The 14,286-nt window shown below is 37.7% G+C and overlaps 1 protein-coding gene across 2 annotated transcripts in view; it reads left to right on the top strand.

Moving 5' to 3' along the window:
- The window catches only part of SATB2 (SATB homeobox 2), a 176,703-nt gene that overhangs the window by 119,151 nt on the left and 43,266 nt on the right, over positions 1 to 14,286 (top strand). For both annotated transcript variants that reach the window (XM_037523776.2, XM_037523775.2), the window contains 2 exons: positions 1,844 to 2,056; positions 6,357 to 6,512. In XM_037523776.2, coding sequence (XP_037379673.1) covers positions 1,844 to 2,056; positions 6,357 to 6,512 — 369 coding nt within the window. The remainder of the gene's footprint in view (positions 1 to 1,843; positions 2,057 to 6,356; positions 6,513 to 14,286) is intronic.

Genomic DNA, 14,286 nt, shown 5'->3' with positions numbered 1-14,286 from the left:
AGCCTTTTGTTATTTAAATGTCTGAGGTAAATGGAGTGTGCTTTGGGATGACTGCTAAATAGATGGGACTTTAAGTAAATGATTTATAGAGGAGTCCAAATTCTTTGAGCCAGTACAGAGGCCGCACTGGTCATCTTACTGGTTTTAGACATTTTCTTCATAAGGCAAATGAAACACAGGCAGCAGTTTATTCCATCAGCTTCTTACAATACAAATTTTGTGTCTCAGTCATTTAAGAAATAATGCTGATGAGCAGTTATTTATAGGGATGCTTTATGTTGATTTTTCTTAGAGGTGGGTTCATCTTTTTATAAAATTGTCCAACATTCAGGGCAAGACACTTCACAATTTTCGTGTGGGAAACAAAAATAAACCAAGGCAACTAAGAAACAAAAATATTTCAGACTGACTTGGTTTTTTATTGATGAGGAAAGAACAAACATACAATTTTAAGCCATATTCCAATAGGGAAATATTTTTGCTAACTTGTATGCAAACTATTTGCTATGATGTATTTATAATCATAATTTCATAGAAAAAGAGTAAGTTTACAAACTTTGCCTTTGAGATATTTTAACTATTATCATAAAGAATAAATCCATGTAGACCTAAAAACTCATCCAAATTTGATAGTCTAAGATTCACTAAAATCTCAGTTACTAAGGTTACTTAGGAGAGAGACAGAAGGAAGAGAGTCGCAAGAGAGAACCAGCTCATCCTTTCCTTTGTGGAATTCAACATTAAAGGAAGCTCCTAAGATAACACACAGTCTTAGTGTTTGTTGGCATCTTATTGAGGTTAGCAACTCTGCTCTTCCTGCAGAGTAATGGTAGGGCCTGCTCTTCTACTCCCCTGCGAGGGGGTGTGAGCCGCCAATGTGAGTGATGCCTCTGTGTGGTAATCTGAAAAGGGTGCAGAATGGAAACAGTGCTCTAACTCAGGTTCTCCCATCCTTTTTCTTGAGTCCATACCATTTTTCTCTAGACTTGGCAATATTTTCCTTTTCTGTGTGAATTTGCTGTCATCAGAATACATGAAAACACTAATTTCCTGTTTAAAGCTTTCTGTTTGTATAAGTCACACATTCAGAAAGTTTCTGAATTAGCATGTCATTCTCTGCCCTGTGCTCAGGCCCCTCACCCATCGACCACATTTCCATTGCTTTAATGATGGGATTACAGCACCCTCCATGAGGGCATCTCATAAAAATGTTTGGGTGTCTGTAGTACAGATGCCAGGATACCTCTTATGGGTATAGATTGGGAAGGTTAAATTATAGCCATTTGCTTTGTGTCTTTTTTTTTCTTTTTGCTAAATATATATATATATATATTGAAAACAGTGGCCGGTCACACAGAAATTCAGCCAAACATTTTTTTTTTTAAATTGATGTAAATCTCCCATGCTGTTTAAATGTCGGAACTAAATTTACCAAACTTGGCAGATTTGTAAAGCTGAGCAGGACTGCCAAGTGTTCCCAGTTTCAAGCAGAGAGAGTTCTAACAGTTCCTGAAATACTTGTAGGAGGCACCTGGTGGTAATTGCAGTTTCACAATTCTTCCCGATCTCCTACCTTGCTAGCTGGCATCTCTTACACTGATGATGATTATTACAGTGATGATAAGTGTCAGAATAGAACAGTCCCAAAATAAGGCACAGCCCCCGGAAGGCATGCACATCCCCACAAAATCACCCTGCTAGCGAACCCTCAGGAATTAGACTGAGGTTCTTCACAGCATAGCCAGCTGCTTACACCAAACACATGAAGGGCAAGAGGGTGGAAGACAGAAACCGCCATATACCTGTACTTATGACTTGGCTTGTATTTTTCCCATTTTATCAGGGATTGTTGTCTGAGATTCTGCGTAAGGAAGAAGACCCTCGGACAGCCTCTCAGTCCCTTTTAGTAAACCTGAGGGCCATGCAGAATTTCCTCAATCTGCCGGAAGTGGAGCGGGATCGCATATATCAGGATGAGAGAGAGCGGAGCATGAATCCCAATGTAAGCATGGTCTCCTCGGCCTCCAGCAGTCCCAGCTCCTCCCGAACCCCTCAGGTGAGATACCTACTCCACTGACTTTCACCCTTGCCTTCATTGACACTGTTTTCTCTCAAAAATGGAGACATAATCCAAGGACTTCTTAACTTACTAAACATGGTGTTCAGCGTATATAAACCTCTGACTATATTAGAGTGCTGTATCATATGCCATTCCTGACCCTTTAAGAAATATCATCCTGCACCACACGGCCTGAAAGCAGGAGTAGGCAGAAGGGTAGACTCTAGAATGTCTACATAGAGCTGCTTAGTTATCAAAGAAAAGGTTGGGGTTTTGTGTTGAAGCTGAGTTTCCATATCAAACATACTGATTTTCCATATGAAAATTTTATATATTTATATATATTTTATAATATAAAATATAAATATAAAATATATAAAATATAAATATATATAAATATATAATATATAAATATTTTATATATAAAATATAAAAATTTTTATATATTTATATATTTATGGATGGTGGGTGAGTAGGCTAAACTCTGCTTGATGCGGCCTGAAAAAAACAACGTGGAGAGAAACCTGTGTGTGATAGTAGGATGCATGAGCAGGGCTAGATCAGAATGACTAGAAGATCATCAGTGATCCCTTAGAAAATGGTAGTAGAGGGCCTCCCCGGTGGCGCAGCGGTTGAGCGCTGGGTTGCGAAGCTGCCCGCAGCCTCTGCAGCGCCGGTTCAATCCCCGGCTGCTCCCCGGCCACCAGAGGAGGGTCCCACATGGCGCGCAGACCTCCTGCCGCCCGCTGCTCCCCTCAGCAGTGTCCTTCGGTCTTTCTGCCTGCTCTGCTCCCCACTCTGGCTCTGGTGAATTCTCTCACCCTCCCGTGCTTCTGACTGTACCCAGTGCTTGTATAAATAAATAAATAAATCTTAAAAAAAAAATTTAAAAAATAAATAAATAAATAAATAAAAAAAGAAATTTCTACAAAAAAAAAAAAAAAAGAAAATGGTAGTAGAGGTGGACCTTTATTATTTTCCTTTCTAGGGTGATCTCCCCACAAGATTTTATGACTCAGCTTTCTATATCCTTCCATTTTCCAGTCTTTAAAGCAGTCTCACTTTCTCCTGCAAATACATATATCTAGCAATATCGTTGCTTCAGAGATCTTCCATGAAGGGTTAAATCTCAGGTCAGTCAGGGGTCATTTCCAATTCCAATCTGAGCCCACTTTTTTCTAGCCTATTCCCTCCCTATTTACCCTGAGCTTTTGCTACTCAATAGATTTATGATGAGGAAAGCCATCTCATTCATCATTGCTCGGATGCTTGCACGTTCCATCTGAGTGGTAGTTCTCACAACAAATATTTAACATGTCCATATTTTTACAAATCCGAAAAATGGGTACATTAAAACCAAAGTTTTTTTTTTGTAGATATTCTACTTTTGAGTTTGTGAATTTGTTTTCAGGTAAGTGCCAAAAAAAGATAAGGCATAGAAGCAGAATTTTATTCTAGTAAAATATTTGACATTTTTCAGGTATACCCACTTTTTCTCCACATACCTAAATTCATTTTTTGGCACCCTGCAATAGATTTTTAATTGATGATCATTTTTATCATGTAATTCCAAATTGTGATGCTTACTCTTTAATTTTTAGTGAACTAAAGATTCACTAATTTAAAAAACATGTGTTGAACGATGGAGTTGGGCAAGTGTTAATTTTCATAAATACCTACTTTTAAATTTACCAATATTTTTGCCACTTTTGAACCTCGTTAAACCATTATAGAGAGTCTAGCCATGCTTTATGGCAACTCTTCCCAGAAAATCACTTCTACTTGTTAGAAGTTTACCCAGGTTCATGTGTTTTGTTTTACACTTGTTTGTACTCTTTTTCTTTCTTTCTTTTTTCTTTTTTAAAGATTTATTTATGCATACAAGAGCTGGGGCACAGGCCAAAGTTGCAGGGGGTGAGATAATTCACCAGAGACAGAGCAGGGAACAGAACAGGCAGCTTGACCGAAGTACACTGCTGAGGTGAGCAGTGGGCAAGACAGGAGAGGTCTACTGCGCCATGTGGGTTGCTCCCTGGCTGGCTGGGGATTGAACTCATGCTGCAGAGGCTGCGGATTGCTTTATAGTGCGGTGCTCAGCCCCATGCGCCACCAGGAAGGCCCTGTACTCTTATTCTAAGATTATATCATAGGTATACATGATAGCTTTTAGAGCCAGACCATCTTAACAGGGCCACACAGTTAGAGGATCAATATTTTGCCTTTTTTTTTTTTTTTTTAAACAACAAGAAATACCATCTAAAAAATTCTTAGATAAAGGTGCCCTTTAGGGACAAGTGTATCAGGGAAGTTGATCATTTAATTTCACAGTCTTAAAATTTCTGAAAATAAATATAAAATGTTTTTCTCAAAATATTTTTAAGCTTATAGTGATGAAACTGATGATTGTGCATTCTCTGGAATGCATTCTCTTCTTTTGTTGGTTAAACATTGAAAAGGAGAAGTTATTAAAGCCTTTTAAAACATTTTATGATTAACTAATTATTCAAAATTCTTTACAGCTACTTCTCAATGTGAGAGAATCCCTAGTACAGTAAGCTTTCATTGTGAGAATAAAATTAGAGGAACACATATTAGAACAAATGTAAGTTGATTAAGCTTTAGTTGGAGTCAGGATTCTACACACTGACTACCTTGTGTGGGTGCAGGGAGATTATTTTCCAGACCCATCAACACTTTATTATTGGTTTAAAACAAATTGAAAATGAAATTTCAGATTTCACATTAAACCTCCAGAGTCTCATCTCATAATCCTTCAGTTGGCCACTTTTTCTTGATGTATTTATTAATAGCAAAATGACAATGTAAGGATGATAATAAAAAAATGGCAATATCAGGATAAGAATAATTCATTGAACTCTCATGTGTCAGATATGAGCATTTTGCACTTTTCAGTCCCCCCCATTTTGTGTTGTTACCTCACTTTACAGATGAGAAAACGGAGGTGTGTGTAAATGGGTTGGGTAACATTTAAGCTTATGTTATTGAATGGTAGCAAACAAAACACTTTCTGTAGTGCCTGGCACATAAAAAGAACCCCATAAATTATACTTTATTATTACATTGCTATAAAAAGAAAATAGCGTGCACCAGGGAAGTCAAAGCGAATGGCAGAAGTCACTGAGGGCTCTTAGGAATCACTGCCTTCTTGGAAACTCAGGACATTCTCCAGTTTCAAGACACCACTGAGAATGCTCACATGCTCTCCAGAGTGCATACCCTGTCCTTCTTCAAAGTTTCATTTGGCTGCATTGGCGGGGGGGAGGGGAGGGAAATGGTTCAGTCCATTTGCAGAGGCAAAATTGTGAAGTGAAGATAACTTTTGGTTTGGAATTCTAGGGTGATTGGGAACAGAAAGAAAAAAAAATCATGTTTAGACCAAACTAGCTGACCTTGCTCATAAGCCAAATAATCAAGGCAGAGTGTTCCCCACAGTTCTGCTGCAGGGGATTTTCAAAGGCTGCCTACTCCCCTCTCATTCCATACCAGTCCACATGCTCTGGAAGTCTTTTGGATCATGTGGATTCAAATGTTTTAGGGTTATCTTAGCCCCCAAGAAGTACAGACACCTTCTATATTGTCCTTCACTTGTCTCTGAAGCTGATGGGAAATCATTCAATTAAAACGAGCTCGGCAGAATACATAAAACCACAATATGAGTTTAAGAAAATGAAAAAGGCACATCAAAGGCATTCTGAAGCCTAGTTTTATGAAATGAAATTTTGTTTCATTTCCACTGATTTCCTAGGTGAAATTAGGTGACTGTCTGGGTAGCATAATGATGATAATGATGGGAAACCATACATACTCAAATGACAGACGTAAAGCTTTAATAAAGAATGAGAGAGACTCAGGGGAGTGCATTAAATTGAGTAATAATTTATTATTTAGAGACCTCTACCCATTTACTCACTTTCTTTTTTTCCTGGAAGTACTGGCTCTTCTTCCAAGGGTGCCATTTTTAGAAAGAAAAAAATATGTGTGTTTTGCATGCTTGCTTTACAGCGAGGTGATCATTTATAGTTTGGTGTCTACCTGTGAACTCTCTAGGATACTGTGAGGGAAAGAACAGGGTTGACAGGACTCTGCATGTCCTATAGGAATGCACTGCAATTATTTCCAATCACAATTAACCTGATTAGAATAATGGACAGGAAGTGTCCCTCTGTAGCTAATGCAGTTTGGCATCAGCTGACTGAAATCCTTTGATAATTTCTGCACAGATGGCTGGGCTGAATGCAGCACTTTTTAAATTATTATTTTCATGGTCTCTTGGTAGGCCAAAACCTCGACACCGACAACAGACCTCCCCATTAAGGTGGACGGCGCCAACGTCAACATCACAGCTGCCATTTATGACGAGATCCAACAGGAGATGAAAAGGGCCAAGGTGTCTCAAGCCCTGTTTGCCAAAGTGGCTGCAAATAAAAGTCAGGTGAGTGGTTTTTAAAAGAGCAAAAGCGAGGGCTGGAAGTAGACCATTCTCCTCCTCCCACCAATAAAAATACATCTGTTCCTACAATAATAATAACAATAATAATCCCTAGGGAACCTGTCATGTTCTGCCTTTTGCACTGTGATTTGCTTTTATTCCCATTGGAGTTCAAAATAGAGACTAAGTCAAAACCCAGATTTTTTTCTTTCAGTGAAATTTTTCAAAAAGAATCAGCCTTGAATGATTTCTCTCCCAATTCTGAATAAACACTACTGTATATACTTCCCCTTCCCCCCTTTTGGGGGGAAGGTGTTTGGTATTTGAGCAAAACTTGGTATGTATAAAACAGCATCTTCCTGAGATCAAGTTTTAGCCTGGGCTCATCACCTCTCTTATTCCCACCAGGGGAATGGCTGACTTTGTTATAATAACCACTTTTCCCCAGCCCCAGAGACACCTTGCGATGTCAGGTGTTTCTTTTATGTATAGAATACAGTTGTTTTTCCAGGAGAAAACACACATGGGGGAGTCCAGAGTGAGTGCTAAAATCTTTAACAGAAAAACATAGGAGCTTACCCAGTACAATTTTTCAGAGTGCTGGGATTGTGGGGAATGGAATGCTCCAGGGAAAAGGGTAGACAGATGCTTAGGTTTTTTATTTCTGCAAAGCAGCAACAGTTGATGGGCTCTACTATCTGTTTCAATTTGCTTAAAGGGACAACTACCACCCTATGTTAGAAGGGTTAGTAGAGGGACATACTTATTTATCCTGAAGATGAAAAATCACCCAATGCTGGATGGAAGAAACAAAAGTTAGTTGAAGCTTCATTTTGAGAGTTCTTTGATTCTCAGCTTGATTTCCTCTGTGGCCTTGCATGACAAATGTTTTCATCCCTACATATGTAAATGGTAAAATGGTCCATCATCTCCCTAACAGATCTTCTGTTGTATGCTGCAAAGAAAGGAAGTTACTAAATATGATATTTCTAGTATGCAAGAAGGTTTTCAATGCAAATCACATTAAAAAAATGATAGTTAAATGCTATATTTTGATTAACTGTATGTATGGTTTTTGGGATTAGCCTTTTTTACCTGTAGTTTTGCAGTAACCGAACTTAACTTATTTTTCAGATATCCTTAAAGGGAAAGGACTAGAAAATCAAGGAATTTTGAAGAAAATTGTTTTCCTTTTCTATTTCAGCATGCTAGCATTTCCAGATTATTCTTATTCTCTCATCAGTGATATCATTGAAATATAATTTGCTAAGATATGATGTCTAATCATAGAATGAAATACATGAAAAGAAAATACCATAGAGCCTTCTTAAACTGTTAAATGCATAAAATCCCATGTACCACATGGCAAAATATAATGAGAGTTGGAGCTGTTAAACGAATAAAGCTGTTAAATGCATAATGCCACTTGGCAAAACTACTGTGCATTTAATGGTTTTCCACTGTGTAATAAAGGACATATGTGGTAAATGTGCAGTGAGTATAAAAGCTACACAATTGATTTTGCAAACCTGCCTCTTAGTTGTGACTTGACGTAAATATCAAGGTTTCACTCTGTCCTCCTTTCATAAGCATCTTTCAAGAAAAACTTAACACTACAGTTGGAGGACTTAATCAAAATGCCTGTAACCATCCCAGTGACTTGTCACTATGGCTTTTGGAACTAGTGATGCCTCCAACACCCCAAATAATTCAGGTGGCTGATTGAAAACTGTTTGCCAATTGGGACAAGTTTAGCTCTCCACATTTGCCCCCTGAAGAAATCATTAGCCCTGATTTTATAGAATCAGGATGAAAACTTAGTTCTGGGAATTAATATGCTAAAGGGTGTGAGGTTGGTCGTGGGGAGAAGATGCCTTAGAGTTTTCCATTCATTCTTTGGGACAATGCCCTCATTCTCATTTATAAATAGGGCACATATTATAAATAACTCACTAGATCTACAAACCAGGTGTTAAGTTTTTTAAAAATGATACTGCCAAACAAACTTAACTTTTAGTTTCAAAGGTGATTTAAGATACTCATTTTATAAGAACCAGCATTCATTTATTAACAAAGCATAATAACTGAAATCAATTGTGTGATTTGGTACCATGCATATATGTTTGGTGCATATTCGTAAGGTGAGGTAGGTGACTAACAGTGGGCCTATTCCCAAGGTATTTCAGTTCTTCAAGCTACAATGGGAAGTGACTACACCCACATCATTGGATTCTGAGAACTGAAAGCAACAGTTTTCTCTTCTGTTGCTTTCCTTTCCCACCTTCTATTATGTTTCTTTGTGGGGGGATCTGAAATTCTTGAAGTGACTGAGGATGTAGAAAAGTAGCAAGGACTGTCCATTCTCTTAGAAGTGAAATTAGGAGAAACTTTAATTAGGAACTTGTGGAACTGGAATAGACCTGAAGCTATGAAGCTCATTTAAATATGCTTAGAGACCCCTCCCCCTTCTATTTACAAATTGTTTTAAAATAGAAAGGAATCATTCATTAAACCTCATTTACTCTTTGGTGTGAATTGCTATCATCAGTTATTAAAGTAATATCTACTAGCACTGAAAGAAAAGTAGGAAAAAGGGAGGAAATTTTAGAGAGATTAAGGTGGTTCTTGAGGGCTGTAAGTGTTTAGGGAACTGGCACAATGAAAGGAAGGATCCAGAAAAAGAATTATAAGGGTGATAAGCTTTGCAGTTTTGCCTGTGGCCCTGTTGATGAAATTTATTACTGGAAAGTGTGTGGCTTTCCTTCATGAGTAGGATACATCAGGATATTTGTACGATCATAAACCACCTCTAGCACCAGGTCAGCTCCAGCTCTTGTCATGGCCTGGCCAGGCCATCATCCAGTTCCAATAGTATCTGTAGTATGACCCTTTCCTCTTTCTTCATGGGAAAGCAGTCAAAGAAGGAAAAGCAGAAGAAAAAAATAAGAAAGGTATGCTTTTGCTCATTTCTTTTTTCCTTTCATAAATGATCAATTTGTTGTGTGGGGAAGGGGTGTATATCCCGAGGATTCATTTCCTTTTGTTTCTGCAGAATATTCAGATTGTTGGACTTCATGGGCTAGGATCACTGTGGTCAGTGATGGTTCCCTGGGAAATAGAGTGAGGGTCCTTTGTAGAGACTGAATGTGCAAGCATATAGGACATTTTCTGCATACCTTCGGGATGACTGTTACACATGAAAGGCCACTAGGGAATGAATGCCTCACCATGCAGTCTTGAATGGCCACAAGAATTCTGTCTTCGGATACTGGCTTAGAATTCCTCTGTTCCTCTTAATCAAATTCTGTAGGATTATTTTCCTTCTTCTTCAACAATAGCAGTTTATCACGTATGATCTGGGAAATGAAAATCCGGAGGGAAAGAAGCACAGTAACCCCTGACTCTCCCACTGCAGGCCTTCAGCACTGGCCATGTGCTCTGTGACAGCATCTTCAACCACATTGCTTTCCTTGGCATCAATTGCTCCTTTCCCCAGATACTAATTCAGTTTCTGTTAGATCAGCTCATAGAATGCCTAGAATGATTTGAGGTTGGTTTTCTTCTGAAAGGAAAGTTGAACCTTTATTATTTGTATACCCAAAGAGTCAACTCTATCTATGTGACTATCTTTTCCTTGTAGATTTGTGTGAAAATAGAGTAGCCAGATGAATGGGAAGAGGCTTATTTGAATCTTTGTTCTCAATTGCCCCCATTAGAAAAAGCAAAAACAACACACAACTGAACTAAAGCTTCAGAAGTGCACTGGTTTTCCTTTTCACTTCGGTGGGAGGGGAGTTGGGGAATCTTGCCTGCCTTGTTAGGTAGAGAGAGACTGAGACACTGCAGAAAATAGAAATAGACAACCTGGTTGTAAATCTCAGATCATGATAGTGAAGGGAACAACCTTAGAGACTGCTGGGATAAAAGATGAGGAGTGATATGGAAGTACAGAGGCCTCCAAGGTGTCTAAAGAGATGACATTGGCAGATGTCCTCATCTCTACTAAGATTTAAAGACCTCTGCCAAACCTGGATTTCGCTGCCTGCCATCAGAGCCTTTCCCAGACCATACACTACAGGTAATACCACAGGGATCAGGGGTGGAAGAGGGAGGCACCATGGTTATTGCACTGTAGATGGAGGACATAAGTTCTGGCTCTAGTACACAATAATTTTCCTTGTAGAAACTGTTTTCCATGATGACTTTCAGTATTTTTGGTACTTCGTGTACATGAGTATTAAGTAGATTTTGTACATTGACCTTTATTCCTTATCACTGTGTTTCTACCAAACAAAAATACATTCCATATTCTCACCTACTGATTTAACAATTATAGTCTTAAATATAAGGCCCTTTTGCTTAAATTGTAGAGTACAAGCTCAGATTTTATGGACATTCTTCATCATAAAATCCCTCCTTTTAGATGGTCTAATTTGCTTAATTTGTTAAATGATTTAAAATATACAGGTTTCCATGGCAGTTCCTTTTAAAATAAAGTAAAAAAGGAAGACAGACAATTTTACATAAAGAAAAATAATATTATTGGATATGTTTCCTTTTATTGCTCTTTCCTGTGGAGTTTATCCTATTCAGTATGTGCTAACATTTTCTTCATTCAGTCATGGGTTACTGCATCAAGTTTTGCCTTTGAGTTTCTTTAAAAATATCCCTTGAACAAGAATTTAAAGAATGTAAAGAATTTCTTATTAAAAAAAAAGCATTTTATGGTGATTTCAATTGTAACATCCTCATTTTGGAAAATACAGAAAGTGAAGAAAAGTATAAAGGTGAAAACATAAATGACCCATAATTACACTAGTCAGAGAGCTTACTATTAATATTTTAGAGTCTTTCCTTCTAATATGTGTGTGTATATGGGTGTGCACATGCATTTTTTAATGTGCTTTACGTCTTTATGCATATGTGCTTTTATATCCTAATTTAGGTCATTCTGTACAACACATAATTATAAGACAAGTTGAAACTATATTTCCTTTTTTAAGACCAAATTTTCATGTAGAAGAGTAAGTTTGTGAAGCATAAAACATTATTTTTAGTCTCATTATTTTTTTAACCTTTAGAAAATATTGTACCAGGATCGAAGTATGTCACTTTGCACAAAAAGGTGGTCTGACGTTTATCTGATATCAGTAAGTTCCCTTTATGGGGATGGCTTCACTGAGGACAACATAGCTTAGGATATTGGACGTAGCAGTTTAGCTACTCCCATCTCTGTGTGTGTCAAGAGTGAAAGTAAGACTGGTGGTCTCAGTCTCACTCTGAATGAATCTGCTCTTTCCTCCTGTATTCAGCATGGAAGGCAGCCTGGAAGTCATGGAACCTTGCCTGCGTAACTGCCCCTTCTGACTGGGCAGGTTTTGGAGGCTGGGGGGGGAAGGCACAATAATTTTGACAGCCTCTCAAAGAACAGTTTATACTCTTATCAACTCAGGCAGCATGTATGCTACCATTTTGGGGCTGTCTGCCAAATTCAAGTGAAAAAATTAATATATTTACACTACAATTACCATTTGAAAAAAGTTCTTATGCCAAGTAGTGAAGAAATTAGATTTCTCTGCATTGCCAAATGTCAAACTATATGGGCAGTCAACTCCATGATGCTGAGGTATCTATGTGAGTCCTTCATTTTCTTTCTTTATTTTTCAGCTTAACCTCAAAGAAATAGATTCTATTAGCAGCAGAAATTCCTTTGGGTTCAGTTTTTATTATCAACCTCATGGGGAGGAATTGGTTCTTTTAACCATCCCCATAATTAGGTTGATGTTTAATTCCCTAAAACTATACTTGATGGCAGCCGCTAACTAGCTATATCAATGAAGTTACTCTCAGAGTCAATAGTAGTTTTTAAAATGTCAGATGCCTTTACCCATAGCTAAAGTTTATGTACCAGTTTAAACATAGTATCTATTGTAGAAACCCTTGCATTATATTATTTTGCCTGTTCATGACATGACACCTTTAGAAACTTGAATGTGACTTCAAATCCTGCTCTCTGAACTCTGCCAGCCCTCTTGTGAAGAGGGTAAAACCATGCTTTTTATATTTGGCAAATGGTGCCTATTTATGGTTCCTGCCACGTAGCTATCGAGATGCTTTAATCATTTTTCCTTCATATGGCCAAGACCATGGCAAATTGGGTCCTACAAAATTTTAAAAAGGCCCACATTTTCAGATCCATTCTCCTTAAATTTTACATATTTCTTGCTTGCTTTTCTATCCTGTTCTCAGTTCAGGATCTTTCAAAAAAATCTTATTCCTGGTTTTCTGCTGTGTCTTCTGACCACCCCCCAACCTCCCTCCCCACACAAATACTTTCTACTTTCTTTTCAATTGAGGTAATATCTGTATACCCCCATCAGGTATTACCACCAAGTGCACCTGTCACCAGCTCACCCATATTCTACCACCATAGATCATTGCTTTTCTTTCCCTCTCCCCTCCCCCACCCTGGTGTTTCAGTTCTGTAGTCAGCTATCGAAGGTTAGTTTTTCAGCTTGTCTTTATCTGACTATTAATTTAATTATATTATAGTCCACATATTAATGGCACCATTTGGCATTTATCTTTTTCTGTCTGACTTATTTCACTTAGTGTTATCCCTTCAAGCTCCATCCATGTTGCCACAAATGGCATGAGTTTATCTTTTTTGATCACTAAATAGTATTCCATTATGTATATATTTCACATCTTCTTGATCCACTCATCTGTTTGGGGGTACTTAAGTTGTTTTCATAATTTAACTGTAGTAAATGCCACTGAAATAAGCAAGGGAGTGCAAATTTCCTTTGAAATTAGTGTTTTTGAATTTTTTGGGTAGATGCCTAGGAGTGGAATTACTGGGTTGAATGGCAGATCCATTTTTAATGTTTTAAAATTCCTCCATACTGCTTTCCATAAGGGCTGCATTCCCACCAGCATGCACTTAAAAATTCTTGATGCAGTTTGCACTATGTATATTAATATGTCATAGGTATATTGGAATTCAGACCTCAATTAGGGACTGGAAATATTTTTGGTATCTTTCTAGTATTTAAGTGGAAAAGTACAAGATTCCAGAGGCAGTCTTTTATTGACCAATAAATATGGCTCTTTTAGATGCATCTTATTATGTATATATGTGTATACATATTTTAATAGTTATACCAAAACTCCATACTATTATATAACCATGTATATCCCATATATGTGGGATTAAGAGAGCATGAGATTTTATGAAATCCCCTCTTGGCTTGAGCTCTCAATAACAGAGGTTAAGAAGTTGTTCTGAAATAAAATTTTCATTACTTTCAATTACAGATTCAATCTTTACAAACACATCCATAGAAATGTGAGAGCCGTGCCCAGAGACAGCTGAAAATTGGCCCCCATGAAAATACAGTTTAGAACTTATGTACAGTTTTGAAAAATAAAAAGGGAGCAGATCATTTCTACTTACAACATTCAAGATATAAAATAATTAACCTTGAACTGTAACCGAACACTGAGCACAAATCTTTTCTTCAGGTTTAGATGACCTCCTCGTCAGGAATTCATTGAAGCCCTTGACAAGTCCCCCTTGCAGTTAGCCTTTTATCCATTTCAGTTTTCTTGATTAGGTTATCTTGAATCATTAGGGGGTTTATTTATTTTAATAGACACTTATTGGATTCATGAAAAGAGAATTCGGTGACTAAGAAACAAGAGCTGAATATTATCTGGCTCATTTCACACTTCAGAAGAATCTCAACCAGCTGAAGAGAAATCCTTTCACAGTTAC

Source organism: Talpa occidentalis, unplaced genomic scaffold (genome assembly GCF_014898055.3).
Source record: "Talpa occidentalis isolate TD23 unplaced genomic scaffold, MPIMG_talOcc4v2.1 talOcc4.3, whole genome shotgun sequence".
In the NCBI taxonomy this organism is placed as follows: Eukaryota; Metazoa; Chordata; class Mammalia; order Eulipotyphla; family Talpidae; genus Talpa; species Talpa occidentalis.
This window is presented reverse-complemented; position numbering and strand designations above follow the sequence as displayed.